At 42.4% G+C, this 15065-nt stretch overlaps 1 protein-coding gene across 1 annotated transcript in view; it reads right to left on the reverse strand.

The window, feature by feature from the left end:
- GREB1L (GREB1 like retinoic acid receptor coactivator) overlaps nt 1-15065 on the reverse strand; it is a 301032-nt gene that overhangs the window by 5022 nt on the left and 280945 nt on the right. Inside the window, exons 25-32 of the mRNA XM_026456017.1 lie at nt 14849-14988; nt 12530-12691; nt 12226-12430; nt 6795-6960; nt 5163-5390; nt 4111-4252; nt 2631-2831; nt 154-292 (exon numbers count right to left, since the gene is read on the reverse strand). Coding sequence (XP_026311802.1) covers nt 154-292; nt 2631-2831; nt 4111-4252; nt 5163-5390; nt 6795-6960; nt 12226-12430; nt 12530-12691; nt 14849-14988 — 1383 coding nt within the window. The remainder of the gene's footprint in view (nt 1-153; nt 293-2630; nt 2832-4110; nt 4253-5162; nt 5391-6794; nt 6961-12225; nt 12431-12529; nt 12692-14848; nt 14989-15065) is intronic.

Here is a 15065-nt window from a genome sequence, read left to right on the forward strand (position 1 = left end):
TGATCCAGCTTCCTCAGCCTCCCAAAGTGCTGGGATTACAGGTGTGAGCCACTGCGCCTGGCCTCAAGTACTTTTTAAAAATATCTTTATCTTCTGTATTTTGCTCAGTGGGAACCAATAGCAATTACAAGCAAGATACTAAATTTGACTTACCTTTTAGAAATTTAAATTTCTTAAGAAGATCAGCACCCACAAAAGAGTCACAGAGGTACAAAAGGAGTCCACTGAAAAACACTCCTTCACAGTTGACATTGCTGGAGTGGGGTCTGGAGCTGATATAGCATATGGCCACCTGAAATCATCAAGCAGAAATAGCATGGGCATTTCAAGAGCAAGCAGAATATCTGCAGTTCAGCAGAATGAGTCAGTATCTTCCTTTTTATCTATTTCAGGATAAGGTAAAGGAGATGAGTTTTTTCCAATGTTAAATGGCTTGGTTAGTTAAGCTTTGCAGCCTCTATGTGTAGCATGCCAAGTGTTAACTTGTTTAAAGCTTCTCTTATTTATTTCTCATAATAAAGGACTATTAGGAGACAGTAGTAGTAAGAAACAAGCCCTTCCATTTAAGAGTCTTTATAAAATTTAAAAAACTACCTTCCACAAAAAAGCATACTTAGGAAAGATTAAATGTTTGGATTGCCTTATTGGTGAGAATAAAAAATATTTTTGATCAGCTTTCCATTTAGATATACTTAAATTTTCAATTGGATAGAAGCTTAATTAAGACAGTGCATGGGCTGGGTGCAGTGGCTCACGCCTGTAATCCCAGCACTTTGGGAGGCCAAGGTGGATGAATCATCTGAAGCCAGGAGATGGAGAGCAGCCTTGCCAACATGGCAAAATCCCGTCTGTAGTGAAAATACAAAAAAAAATTAGCCAGGTGTGGTGGTGTGCACCTGTAATCCCAGCTACTCGGGAGGCTGAGGCAGGAGAATCGCTTGAACCCTGGAGGTGGAGGTTGCAGTAAGCTGAGATTGCACCATTGCACTCCAGCCAGGGTGACAAGAGTGAAACTCCATCTCAAAAAAAACAGTACATGAATTTAAATTTTTGGTTCTATCTGGCTTCTGTGAACAGATGATAACTGCAAAAATTACAGGGAAATAAGATGGTTGGGAGTTAAAACAGTGGAATGGCTAAATGCATGAGCCAGTGTGCTTGGATTCAAATACTGGTTCCTTCATTTAGTAGCCATGGAACAATGAGCAGTCTCCTTCATTTCACTATACCTCAGTTTCCTCATCTGTAGAGATAACAGTAGTACTTGTTTCATAGGATGCTTTCTGAATTAAATAACTTAGTATTCAGTAAATGTTAGCTGCTGTTAGTAGTAGTATTGAGATTGTGGACTCTAGGATAGGGGAATTGGAATATCTGGATCAAACATGTAACTTACATAAACACTGTAAAAGATGTTATTAGATCTCATGGGTGTGGGTTTTTTTTTTTTTTTTTTTTTTTTGAGATGGGGTCTCTGTCACTTAGGCTGTAGTGCAGTGGCACAAATCAGATCACTGCAACCTTGAACTCCTGGGGTCAAGTGATCTTCCCACCTCAGCCTTTTGAGTAGCTGGGACTACAGGCATGTGCCATCACACCTGGCTAATTACTTTTATTTTTTGTAGCAACAGGGTGTTACCATGTTGTCTACGCTGGTCTCGAACTCCTGGCCTTAAGTGATCCTCCTGCCTCAGCCTCCCAAAGTGCTGAGTTATAGCCATGAGCTTCGATGCCTGGCCTTTACATCTGATGGTTTTTAAGGTTCCTTCTGCTTCTAAAATTCTATAATTCATTACCCAAGCTATAGTGTAGATTACTGAAACATAAAAATGGGAATGTAAAATGTTTACACTGTGAAATTTTAAAAATTAGTTTCCAAAATTGAATACAGTTGGACTTCAGTGTTAAAAGAGTATGTGTATGGACATGTGTGTTTTTTTCAATACATACAAAGAAAAAGCCCTGGAAGGAAATGAAGTACACCAAAATGTTCTTCTGGCAGGTGACTTTACTTTCTTATCATTTTAAAACATTTTTTACAAGGAGGATGTAGTACAGTAATCATTTCTAAAGGGACAGCTTAGTAGCAGGAGCCTGGTGGTGCAAGTGGCAGTTTTTAAAGAAAGAAAAAAACTAAAACGTGAAAATTTTAGAAGTCCAAGGGGTGGGAAGTGGAGAAATGCCACCTCTAAAGGCTTCAGGTGGTACACATTTATTTGTTCAGTAATCACTGAGCTCCTCTTACATATGTCTAAAACAATGACTAAGACATTGTGTGTCTTTGAAGAAGTGGGAGCAAGCAACTGCTGCCCAAAGTCACTAAGGTAGGCTTCTCAAAGGAGCTGACAGCTGAGTTGTATATTCTCTGGCTCATTTGTGGAGATAAAATAGGCATGCAGAGGGCCAACTGCCATTGCATGTTGTGTGAGCCTTTGCGTAAGTGAGTATGCAAAAGGGTAGAAATACAAGTTTTGATCTGTATTACTATCTTATTTTAATAAAAGTTCTGGCAAAGGACCAGACTGGCATCTTGATTTATATTTCATGTCACAGGCTTTTTTGTAAACAGCTAAAATGAGAAAGAAATGGATGGATGTAGGTAAGTACAGTATCCCCCACCCCCCTTTTACCTCTGGTCCAATGTTAAGGTAGCAGTCAATGGCCAGCACGGGACTCCTGAAGTTATGGATGGCTTTGGGGAAGAGTTTATATGAGGCGTGCTGAAGGAATTTCTCCAGGAGAAACTGTGCAGGGGCTGCCAGTAGCGTGTGTTCACTGTCGGGAGCGCAGATGTACTGAAGGGGCAAGATGGGTGCTAAGCTCTCTGACACCTGAAATCAGAGCCAAGATGATCATGGGAAACTTGTCTGTCACTGGATTAAACAGGTGAGGAAACACTGAATTGTATCCTAACAGTCCCCAAATAATAGCAGTAGCACAGTGAGGGGTGCTAGGTTCAAATGTATGTCAGTAAAGGGTCCTGAAAATTTTTTTCTCTTGGATTTAATGTAAGTTACACACAGCGAGGGCAGAAGAAAGCAGGCTTCTCTAAAAGTTACCACATTTAACAGGTACATTGTGAGATCAATCGGAAGCCTTTTACAGTGGTGCTCGGTGTGTATGGGTTAAATCCTATCTCATCCTAACTCCACCCCACAACCCCACCAAAAAAATGGCAAAGAGGTTTCTAAGCTCCACTGGTAGCCCCATGCTATGAATTATTAGATATCAGTAAATTTCTTAGAAAAGAGTATAGTTTTGATCTATATTACTGTCTTTTAAGAAAGTTCTAGCAAAGGACCAGACTGACATCTTGATTTATATTTCTCTCATGTATTACATAAAGAATGTCAAAGTGTGGCGGGATGTGGTGGCTGAGGCAGGAGAATCGCTTGAACCCAGGAGGCAGAGGTTGCAGCAAGCTGGGATCACGCCAGTGCAGTCCAGCCTGGGCGACAGAGTGAGACTCTGTCTCAGGAAAAAAAAAAAAGGCAAAAATGTAAAGTTTGCCATCTTGAAACTAAAGCTTTGAAGGATGTGTTAAGGCTTAAATCCAAAGAAACTTAGATTTAAGGCCAACATTTAAAGTAATTTTGTTGGATTGTCAAAACAAATGTTTTGGCTCTAGATGAGTCTCCAGTAACAGAAATGAGATTGAAAATTTGACATTAAGAACTCCCTAATGGCTGGATATGGTGGCTTATGCCTGTAATCCCAGCACTTTGGGAGGCCAAGGTGGGCAGATCACTTGAGGTCAGGAGTTCGAGACCAGCCTGGCCAACATGGTAGAACCCCCGTCTCTACTAAAAATAAAAAAATTAGCCAAGCATGGTATTACGGACCTCTAATCTCAGCTACTCGGGAGGCTGAGGTATGAGAATCGCTTGAACCCAGGAGGCAGAGGTTGCAGTGAGCCGAGATCACGCCACTGCTTTCCATCCAGCCTAGGGGACAAACTGTCTCCAAAAAAAAACCAAAAAACAACTCCCTTGTGTTATTTCATTTTTCCAATAAAACGGAAAGTGCTTAATGCCAACATTTAATAACAAAGATGATAGTCATTATCATTGTGCTTATTTTCAGCACTTGAATCAAGCTTGCAGTACTTACCATGATCTTTGGTTTAATGATAAAGTCCCTTTGCCCTCCAACCTGAACATGTTTCTTCATGAGACTGAAGTTATTAAAGCGGCAGATGAACAGGCCACTACTGTTCGTTCTCAGATTAAAGTCAACATCTTCACAGAAATACCTAAATTGTAACCACAACAATAGTTTTCTTCAGCTGGCATATCTCAACCATGATAACTATACACGGCAAAATAAATATGTGGCAAGATATTAGGAGCCTAAAATAATCAACCGTGCTTTTGTGGAGCTGGCCTTCATAACACTAACCTAGAAAAACTCTGATTTGGGCATTACAGCCTTTAAAAGGGGAAAGTGAGATGATCTTTGTCCCAGCTCTGTCACAGGTTTTAGGTATCCCTGTGCAAAAACAGGACTGTGTTCCTATTTGATACACTCTGGCAGAACAGGAATGCAGAGGTGCTCCCAGTTTTAAATTTCTGGCTACAAACAGGATGAAGCCTCTGTCAAATTTAAAACAGAAGTGAAAGCAGCAGCTATTCTATAACCGTGAGGTTGGCATAAGAAGGACTTTATGGTTCCTGCTTTCTTGTTTGGCTCTCTCAGGTTTTGTAGGAACCTGGACATAATTTATTTGGGAGGCAAGGCCATGGCTACCCTGCTGATCCCCACCTGCTGCCTTTTCCCTACAGTAGGATTTCCCTGAATCCTACTAACATCCAGGAAAAGTGATTTCCTTCTGAGTTTGGAGGGTGAAGGAGGGCTTAGTCTTAGATGTTTGCGGGTCCACACACTGACTTGAGTCAATAGTTTCTGTGTCTGTCTGAGTTCTGGTTGAATAATGAGATGGCTAAAGTGTTTAAGCATTTCACGTTGTAACCCCTGTTAAGATCTAGGTCAGTTTGGTGATAAAGGGGCACACTTTGGGGCTTGTGATCCCTCTTTCTCCTTGCCCACATAAAGAGTCAGCTTCTCAACTGAAGACATACGAATAAAAGCATTACAGAGGCTAGAGCTGGGCAGAAGCCATCAGTAGATGCCAGGATTACCTGTATCCATGAGGCCTGACTTACCTGTTGAAGTCATACTGCACATTCTGAGTCAAGTCTATGTTGAGGAGAATGAAATCATGCACGTGACACCTAGAGAATGGGGCCTTTAGGCTCTGAGAAGTCAGCTTGCTGCTCCATTTCTGTATGCCCAAGATTGCATAGTGGACAATCTTTGGTGTGGCTTCAATGTGCTGTAAGACAGTCTTCAAGGAAACATTCTTACTGGAAACTCCTACTTCCACAGGCTGGCTGTGAAATATAGTTTATATAAGATGTTGATAAATATTATGGAAGACAGGATCATTTGTGAACTGTCTATACACTATTATACACCAGTACTACTCTCAAGGATAAAATTAACTGATTTATTTTGTGTTAGCAAATGGAGAATGTCAAGCCCAGTTTTCACACTGCCTGTCACTATTAAAGAAACTGCCTTTTGGGCAGAGAAAAATCCAGCCCCTGTGTCAGAGTGAACAATGAATAAAGAGTTGCCAAAGAAGAGGTAGCTGGAGGTTGGAAGCATAGAAGTATCCTTCCCAGTTCTGGTAATTGTGTATAATAAGGAATATTTGAAAATTTCACTGGCTTCAAATCCAAAATAGGAACAAGGACACGAAATCACAATGTTTGAGCTGGGAGGGGCTTAAAGGTACCTGGCACAGTGTTGCAATGGGAGTGCTATTGAATTTTGGGGGTTTATTGTGTTGGATTTTTTAAAATGTTTGGCATCTGCTGGTCCTCACAGATGCTCCTGACCGGCACCCGCCAGCAATGTGAGGGGGCACTACCCCAGGAAGAACACCACTGATTTTGGCCCAGGCATAATTTTACAGGTGATGGACTTGAGATATGGAGAGGTGAGATGACTTTCCTTTTTCATAGACAGTCAAGAAGCATGACTGGGTGTGGTGGCTCACGCCCGTAATCCCAACATTTTGGGAGGCTGAGGTGGGAGGATTGCTTGAGCCCAAGAGTTCAACACCAGACTGGGCAACATCTCTACAAAAAATTATAAACAAAAAACAGAGTTGGGGCTAAAAACTAGTCTCCTGATTTGAGATGTCAGCAGTCTTTCTACATAAATCCTAGTGTCTCAACGGACTTTATTTTTGTTTTTTTGAGATAGGGTCTTGCACTGTCACCCAGGATGGAGTGTAGTGGCACAATCTCAGCTCACTGCAACCTCTGCCTGTTGGGTTCAAGTGATTCTTATGCCTCAGCCTCCTGAGTAGCTGGGACTAAAGGCATGCGCCACCACGCTCAGCTAATTTTTGTGTTTCTAGTAGAGACGGGGTTTCGCCATGTTGGCCAGGCTGGTCTAGAACTCCTGACCTTAAACGATCAGCCCGCCTTGGCCTCTCAAAGTGCTGGGATTACAGGCATGAGCCACTGTGCCTAGCCTCAGTAGACTTAAATAGCTAACCAATGTTGTGATCCCAGAATGGTCCAGGAATATAATGGGCTACTGAATGTCTAAATAAAAAATTCCTAAGTCACCACAAAATGTTCTAGTGAGGGTGATCTCATGGTCGGCTGTTTTGTTCTAGAAAGCTGTCTCTCACTCACTTCTGTATGTAACTGTGGTCAGGAAATGTATTATCCTGTCTACAGCATTGTGTCATATGCCCCCAGAACAGCTTGGAAGTCTACCTGGATGGCTCCTGAACACTGTGAATGTTCCATAGGACACATGAGTCATCCATCATGACGATGAAAGGCCAGACACACTGGCGTTTAATGCCTAGCTCCTCCAGGCGGTTTCTCTCCAATTCTAGGTTGTGATATGATAGCTCCTTAATGAGGAACCTGGCAGCACCTGGAAGGCAACATAACCACATTAACATATCCACACATCCTTCACTCTGGCTTGGCTGAAGCCCCACAGGCAGCTATATTCTCTCCACAGAATGCCTGTTCACATGAGCACCATGCAGGTGGGAGCCAACCAAATGTTCAGAGCAGTGGCTCTCAAACCAGTGTATATAAGAGTTACTGGGGAATCAGTTTTAAATGTAGATTCTTAGAGTCCATTACCAGAGCTACATTTGAGTAGGTATGGTGAAGGGCCAGAAACCAGATATCTTTGAGGATGCAAATGATATGAACCACACTTTGAGAGTATTGCAAGAATCCAGTTTCCCTCATAGGACAAAGGAATCCACATCTAGGAAATGCTATTACTGTTTACTTCCTTGAAGCATGACAAGAGGCTCTTTCAGACTTGGAAGCAGCTACTCACATGTCCTGTACTAGGGAGTTAACTGGGCTGCAGTGAGTGGGTATGCCAATTCCATTGATATGTCCCCTTCTTTAGACACTTAAAGGAAAATGACAGCAGCATCTTCTCTGAAGACTCTGGAAACTGGCACCCTTTCCCTAGATCTGCCTTTTGCAAGAGGCAATATGGTATAGAGATTAAGAGAATAGACAGGAGCCAAACTGTCCGATTTTGAACCCTTATTCCACCACTTTCTAGCCATGTGACCCTGAACAAATTAAACCCATTGTGCCTTGGCTTCCCCACCTCTAAGAAAGCAATAATAACGGTGATCTCATAGGGTTGCTGTATGATGCTCAGGATAGCGCCTAGCACCCTCTACTCGGTGAATGTTAGCGATTATCAAGATGATAGGAATCAGCCAAATTTTATGAGTGGGCCATCCTAAAATGAAACAAAATGTAGGTGATAAATGAAAGAAAAGCTATTAACTCTATGGAAGAACCCAAAGCACTGTGAATAGATCTAGGGTAAAACTGGGATTTAGGAAAATCTACCTTCCAAGATCGTGTGTGTAATAGTTTGCATTCTCAACATAATAAGGACCATGTATGAAAAGCCCACAGCTAACATCATCACTAGTCAATGGTGAAAGACTGAAAGCTTTTCCAAAACTGAGATCAGGAACAAGACAAGGATGCCACTTTTACCATTTCTATTTAACATAATACTGGAAGTCACGGCCAGAGAAAGTAATCAAGAAAAAAAAAAAAAAAAAGGCAACCAAAGAGGAAGTAAAATTATCTCCATTCCCAGGCATAGAAAACTCAAAATTCCACCAAAAATCCCCTTTAGAATGAATATGTGAATCCAGCAAAGATGCAGATGCAAAATCAACACCAAAATCAGTTGCATTTCTATACCTCAACCATGAACAATCTAAAGGAAATTAAGAGTTCCATTTACAATAGCATCAAAAAGAATTAAACACTTAGAAATCAGCTTAACTAAGGAGGCAAAAGACTTGTACAGTCATAAGTACAAAGCATTGTTGAAGGAAATTAAGGAAAACACCAATAAATGGAAAGACATCCTATGTTTATGGATTAGAAGACTTGATAAGAGATGTCAGTGCTACCCAAAGTGATCCATAGCCTTAATGCAGTCCCTCTCAAAATCCCAAAGACTTTGCAGAAATAGAAAAACCCATCCTGCAATTCATCCAGTATCTCAAGGGACCCCAAATAGCCAAAACAATCTTGAAAGAGAGGCAAAGGCAAAGTTAGAGATCTCACACTTCCTGATTTCAGAACTTACTACAAAGCTATAGTAATCAAAACAGTGTGGTAGTTTTGATCTGGGCATACAGAAAGCCCAGAAATAAACCCTCTCATACATGGTCAAATGATTTTTTACAAGGGAGCCAAAGCCATTCAGTGGGTAAAAGATGGTCTTGTCAACAAACACAGTTGGGGGCTGGGCATCATGTCTCACACCTGTAATCTCAGCATTTTTGGGAGGCTGAGGTAGGAGGATCACTTGAGGCCAATGGTTTGAGAGCAGCCTGAGCAACATAATGAGACCCGTGTCTCTACAAAAAATTTAAAAATTAGCCAGGCATGGTGGCATAGGCCTATAGTCCTAGCCACTCAGGACGCTGAGGTGGGAGGATTGCTTGAGCTCAGAACTTGGAGGCTACAGTGAGCTATGGTCGTGCCACTGCACACTTTGGCCTGGGTGACAGAGCAAGACCCTGTCTTTTAAAAAAAAAAAAAATGGTGCTGGGAAAACCTGATAGTCACATGCAAAAGAATGAAGTTGAATCCTTACCTTAGACCCTACATAAAAATTAACTCAAAATGGATCAAAGACCTAGACATAAAAGCTAGAACTATACATCATTTAGAAGAAAACGTAGGGGAAGGCCTTGTGACATTGAATTTGATAGTGATCTCTTACATATGATATCAAAAACAAAAGCTAAGAAAAAATAGACAAACTGGACTTCATCAAATAATAGAGTAAAAGGCAATCCATGGAATGGGAGAAAAATTTTTTTTTTTGAGACGGAGTTTCGCTCTTGTTGCCCAGGCTGGAGTGCAGCAGTATGATCTCAGCTCACCGCAACCTCCACCTCCCTGGTTCAAGTGATTATCCTGCCTCAGCCTCCTAAGTAGCTGGGATTACAGGCAAGCACCACCATGCCAGGCTAATTTTGTATTTTTAGTAGAGACGGGGTTTCTCCATGTTGGTCACACTGGTCTTGAACTGCCGATCTCAGATGATCTGCCCCGCCTTGGCCTCCCAAAGTGCTTGGATTACAGGTGTGAGCCGCTGCACCTGGCTAGGAGAAAATCTTTACAAAGAGTATATCTGATAAGCTGTTAATACCCAGAATATATTTTTTAAAAACTGCTACAACTCAACAACAACAAAATAATTCCGTTGAAAAATCAACAAAGGACTTTGGAGACAAGTCTTCAAGGAAGATACACAGATGGCTAACAAGCACACAAAATGATGTTCAATATTACTAATCATTAGGGGAATGCAAAACAAAATCACAATGCAAAACACCTAAAAAAAAAAGTGTTGGTGAGGATGTGAAGAAATTAGAATCCCTGTGCACTGTTGGTGGGAAGGTAAAATGGTGCAGCCACTATGGAAAACAGTATGGTCATTCTTCAGAAAGTTAAAAATAGAATTACCATATGATCTAGCAATCTCACTTCTAGATATATACCTAGAAGAAGTGAAAGAAGGGTCTCAGATATTTTTATACCTGTGTTCATAAAAGCATGATGCACAATAGCCATAAGGTGGGAGCAGCCCAAGTGTCCACTGACAGATGAATGGATAAAATGGAGTAGATACATAAAATGGAATATTATCCAGCCTTTAAGAAGGAAGGGAATTCTAACACATGCTACAACATGGATGAACCTTGAGGACATGCTAAGTGAGATAAGCCAGTCAGTCACTACAGGACAGATACTGTATCATTGCACTTAGAGACAGGAGAATGGTGGCTGCCAGGCGCTGAGGGGAGGGAGGGAATGGGGGAGTTTCTGTTTCACAAGGTGAAAAGAGTTCTGGCAATCAGTCTTACAACAATGTGAATGTTGTAAGACTGTTGTAATAATTCTTATTACAATAAGAATGTTGTAATCTGAACTTTAATACTTTAGAAGTATTAAGGCAGTACGTGGTTTTTTTGTTTGTTTGTTTTGAGACAGAATTTCACTCTTGTTGCTCAGGCTGGAGTGCAATGGCATGTTCTTGGCTCACTGTTACCACCACCTCCTGGGTTCAAGTGATTCTCCTGCCTCAGACTCCTGAGTAGCTAGAATTACAGGCGCACACCCCCACGCCCAGCTATTTTTTTTTTTTTTTTGTATTTTTAGTAGAGATGGGGTTTCACCATGTTGGCCAGGCTGGTCTCAAGCTCCTGACCTCAGGTGATCCATCTACCTCGGCCTCCCAAAGTGCTGTGATTACAGGCGTAAGCTATTGCACCTGGCCAAGGCAGTAAATTTTATGTTATGTGATTTTTACCAAAAATAAAAATAATAGTTTGTATATTTCATTTGCATATGTGTGTTGGCTTCTTTCTCCCCAGATTATTGCAAAAATGGCAGAACTAGTACTATACAGTTTGGTCAGATCTAGGATGAGAAAACTTTCTCCTGAGGATCAGGCAGGCACAGAAGGAGGTCATATTCATATAGAAAAAGGCTTCAGTTAGTATGAGTTAGGTGGTTTTGGGGAGGCTGAAGGAACAGAAATATACAGAAGCCTTAATTCATTTGATATAAAGTGACAAACACAATTATATTCAAAACAAAACCATTTTTGAAAATATATTAAGCCCATATATTAAGGCTGTTTGAAGTCGAAGGACATGAAAAGGCATAGAAAGGAACAAGAAATGGAGAGACCTAAGAAGGAAGGGAGAGGCAGAGGCCAAGTTGAGAGACAGTGGAGAAAGAGGAGACCCTGGAGAGAAGAAACATGTAGGTTCAAGGAAACTACTCAGGTCTTATCTGCCCTCCAGTCCAGCTCTAGGCTGGGTGTTATTACTTCTCTTTAAAATGGGAACAAGCAGCTCCTGACTTGGCACTGAGGCAACCCACAGGAGCAGATGGGCAAAACTGTTTAGAACTACAGTGCAAGAAGTGTCCAGAAGAGCACAGCTCTAAAACACTGGATTCGGTTAGAGATGTCCTGCCTGAGAAAGGAAAATGAAGGCATTCTCACATCTCCAGTCTCCACAGCTCCAGTCTCCACAGCTCTGTCATACATACAAGCACTGGCCCCCTTTGAGAAATCAGCGCATTGCTGTTAAACCCCAGGGGGAAAGCAGGAAGACTTCTTTCAGGCACATTCCTGTGTCATAGGCAGTAACAATGCTTCCAGATCCCTGGTTGTACAGCAGCCCCCTAGAACTTGCTACATGCCTTAAAGATGAGATGACCTAGGGGCCCCTCCTGATCTGGGTGAACCACTAACCCTGCCTCTCCCTTAGACCATCTTTTTTCTCATGGTTACATTTCTGCTCCACAGTGCTCAGCTCAGGAACATTTGCAGCCTATACAGGGAAGAATCCCAAACTTTCCCAGGGTGCTCCGTATACCAGTGACTTCTTCCTTAATTATCAGTCCTCAGAGTTAATTCTGCAAAACTGCAGATAAGGGGAAAAAGAAAACTCAAATTCAAGGAAGAGTCAAAAGACTATTTTTTTTCAAAGAGGTGAGGAGGGCAGGACAATTTCTAGAGGCAGGGGAATCTGAAACTTTCATGCCAGGGGAATGGAGCTCAGTTTATTTTCGAAGCCCTTCTCCCCATCCCAGGGGGGCCCCTTACCCACGCCTGCATTATTGAACATGCCGGGAAGCACCAGCATGATGTGGTTGGGCCAGTACTTGCGGTACAGAGGCATCTCATACTCTTTGACCACGAGGAGGTGAAGGTGGCTGATGCCCTCCATGGCGTGGAAAAGGTTTAGGAGTCCGTGCTCATGTCGACCACTGGAAGGAGTGAAAATAGGACTCTTGACTGCATTCAAATTCTGCCGAAAGGGGAAAAAACAGATGAAATTAAAGCCTCTAGATTGAGGACACTTAGAGAACTAGGTCTGGTGCCTGGCAGTCCAGATGCTCTCACCCACCTTGTCTGAAACCAGGGGCAGCCGCATGCTCTCCAGGTGCTTGCCCTGCTTGCTGAAGACAAAATGACTCTCTTTGGATTTGGGAATGATGAAATAGAGCTGAACCTCTTCTCCCAGCATAGAGGAAGAGAATGTGAAGGCATGAAGGGTGGAGTCAGACATCTATATTTGCAAAGAAGAAAGGGAGGGAACGTAAGTAAGCCCACTGTTTCCAAACTTCCAGGCCACTCCTTCAGGTTGTTATTAAGAGAGGGAAACTAACATGAACTGGTAAGTGCCACCAGACCAGGCTGTGAGCAGCCACATCTAAAAGGTTGATAAGGCAAACACTTCATTTAAGAGCTGCCATTGACATGGCAGCCCGCCATCTTGCACCTGCATAGCCTCAGTGGGAGAAGTACTTGTTGCCTGGCATTGCATTCTTTATGCTGTCAGAGCCACAACTGCTCCATCTTATGCAGAGGTCAGATATACCTGTGGGATGTCCTGCTCTGTATGCATTCCCAAAGGTCCCCTGTTAATCGGAGGGAAACACTTCTGCTCTGTGCAGGTCAGGTCAAATGAATATGAGCTTTCTAAATATCAGGTTTGACATTAAAATGCCTCTCCAGCCCCATCTTTCCTGGCTACAGTGGATGCTGAAGAGGTTCAATCATTTAGCCCAGAACTCTGGTTTCAGAAAAGAGACCATTGGACTCACCGAAGCCAAATATAAATCTAACCTACATTTAAAGTGCTGGAGAGTTCATGTTTTTTCAGTAACCTGTCTCAGTGAATAATTATATAATAGGTCTTTTCACGCTTTTAATGTGGATAAGATTTGGCTTAATAAAAGGATACCATCAATTTTCATCAGCAACTAGAATCGAAGTAGGTTTCCCAATGGTTTTAACCGAAATACTATATTTCATAGAAAAATAACATTACACTTCTTCCCTTAATTCTAGTTCTGCCTCAGAAATGTGAGAATATACTACTTAGTACGGTAGTCACACAAACTTTATGAATAGAGGGTTTCTAGTAAAGAGATTTTCTAAAAACCTATAATCTGTAGACCAGGGGACTTGGGTCTTCTATAAAGCTTTTAAGAGCTTATTTCAAAGCAGCCCACCAAAAGTTTTCAGTAACACCAAGAAAACAAATGGGATATAATAGGTAACTTGTATTAGAAGGGCAGAATGATTCGATCAGTTTTTTAAAGCATCTCTCTTCTAGTACTCATTTGTATTTCAGGATGAGATGTGGGAAAAGGGTGACGACCTGGCCCTGAAGAGCAGAAACAGGTTTAGGGGAGTCAGTATGGCCTACCAGAAGCAGGAGTTGTTTCTGTGTGTTCAGAGCCAAGTCACAAAAATAAAGATGGATTGGGGGAAGTAAGCTCTGGATATTACTATCATATGTTACCTTTCCATCTTTTGTGCTTAAAGATGCACTAACCAAAAGGAAGCCACATACTAAGGGTTACTGGCCCATGTTCTGCATTCCTATGTCTCAGTTCTCACTGCATAAAACAAACCGACTCCACTGGCCGGGCCACCACACACAGGTGTGAATATGATTAGGTTGGTGCAAATCAACAGACCTGTTAGAATCATAGCTCAAAGCGCACACCCTGTGAATCTGAGATAATAGTGCCATTTTAGTCAGGGATCCAAAGGGAAGAGGGGGAAACTCTTTTATCAAATATACTGTAATATCTGGATGCAAAGAAACATCTCTGCTACTTCCTAACCTAAACATGACACATGTAATCATTTGAAGTAATTCAAGATACTAAAGCCAAGCTGCCTTCTCTCCCTCCCACAATCCAAAGAAACCCAACATTCATTTAGTTATCGCTTCATGCATTGTTTGTTTGTTTGTTTGTTTTTGAGACCGAGTCTCAGTCTGTCACCCAGGCTGGAGTGCAGTGGTGAGATCTTGGCTCACTGTAGCCTCCACCTTCCAGGTTCAAGCGATTCTCCTGCCTCAGCCTCCCAAGTAGCTGAGATTACAGGCGTGTGCCACCACACCCGGCTAATTTTTTGTATTTTTAGTAGAGACGGGGTTTCACCATGTTGGCCAGGCTGGTCACGAACTTCTGACCTCAGGTGATGCACCCACCTCGGCCTCCCAGTACTGGGATTACGGGGTGAGCCACCACACCCAGCCTTCATGCATTTTGCTCACCAATGAGTGGCTCCTTCGTATGAGTAAACTATCCTTTACCTGAGGCCTGAAACTAGGGGCCCTATTTTTCATCCCTCCACCCCCCACCCTTCCATACAAAATCCATAGTGGGTGACAGAGGGCGAGGGGAGGGCGGGGGCGGGGCGGTACCTGGGAGGCCGAGGTGAAGTCCATGTACTGGCGGCACTGGTCACAGTGGTGAAAGGTGTTGTAGGCTGCATATTTAGTCAGCATTATGGACACAGTTTCCCGTTTCCTGGGCTCTTCAACTTTGGATTCCTTTATCACTTCTGTGTATAAAGGGGCAAAAAGCCATCCCATGAGATAACATGTTTTCCCTGTGCCTGGAAAGAAAAGTCCCATTTCC

Source organism: Piliocolobus tephrosceles, chromosome 18 (genome assembly GCF_002776525.5).
Source record: "Piliocolobus tephrosceles isolate RC106 chromosome 18, ASM277652v3, whole genome shotgun sequence".
NCBI lineage: Eukaryota > Metazoa > Chordata > Mammalia > Primates > Cercopithecidae > Piliocolobus > Piliocolobus tephrosceles.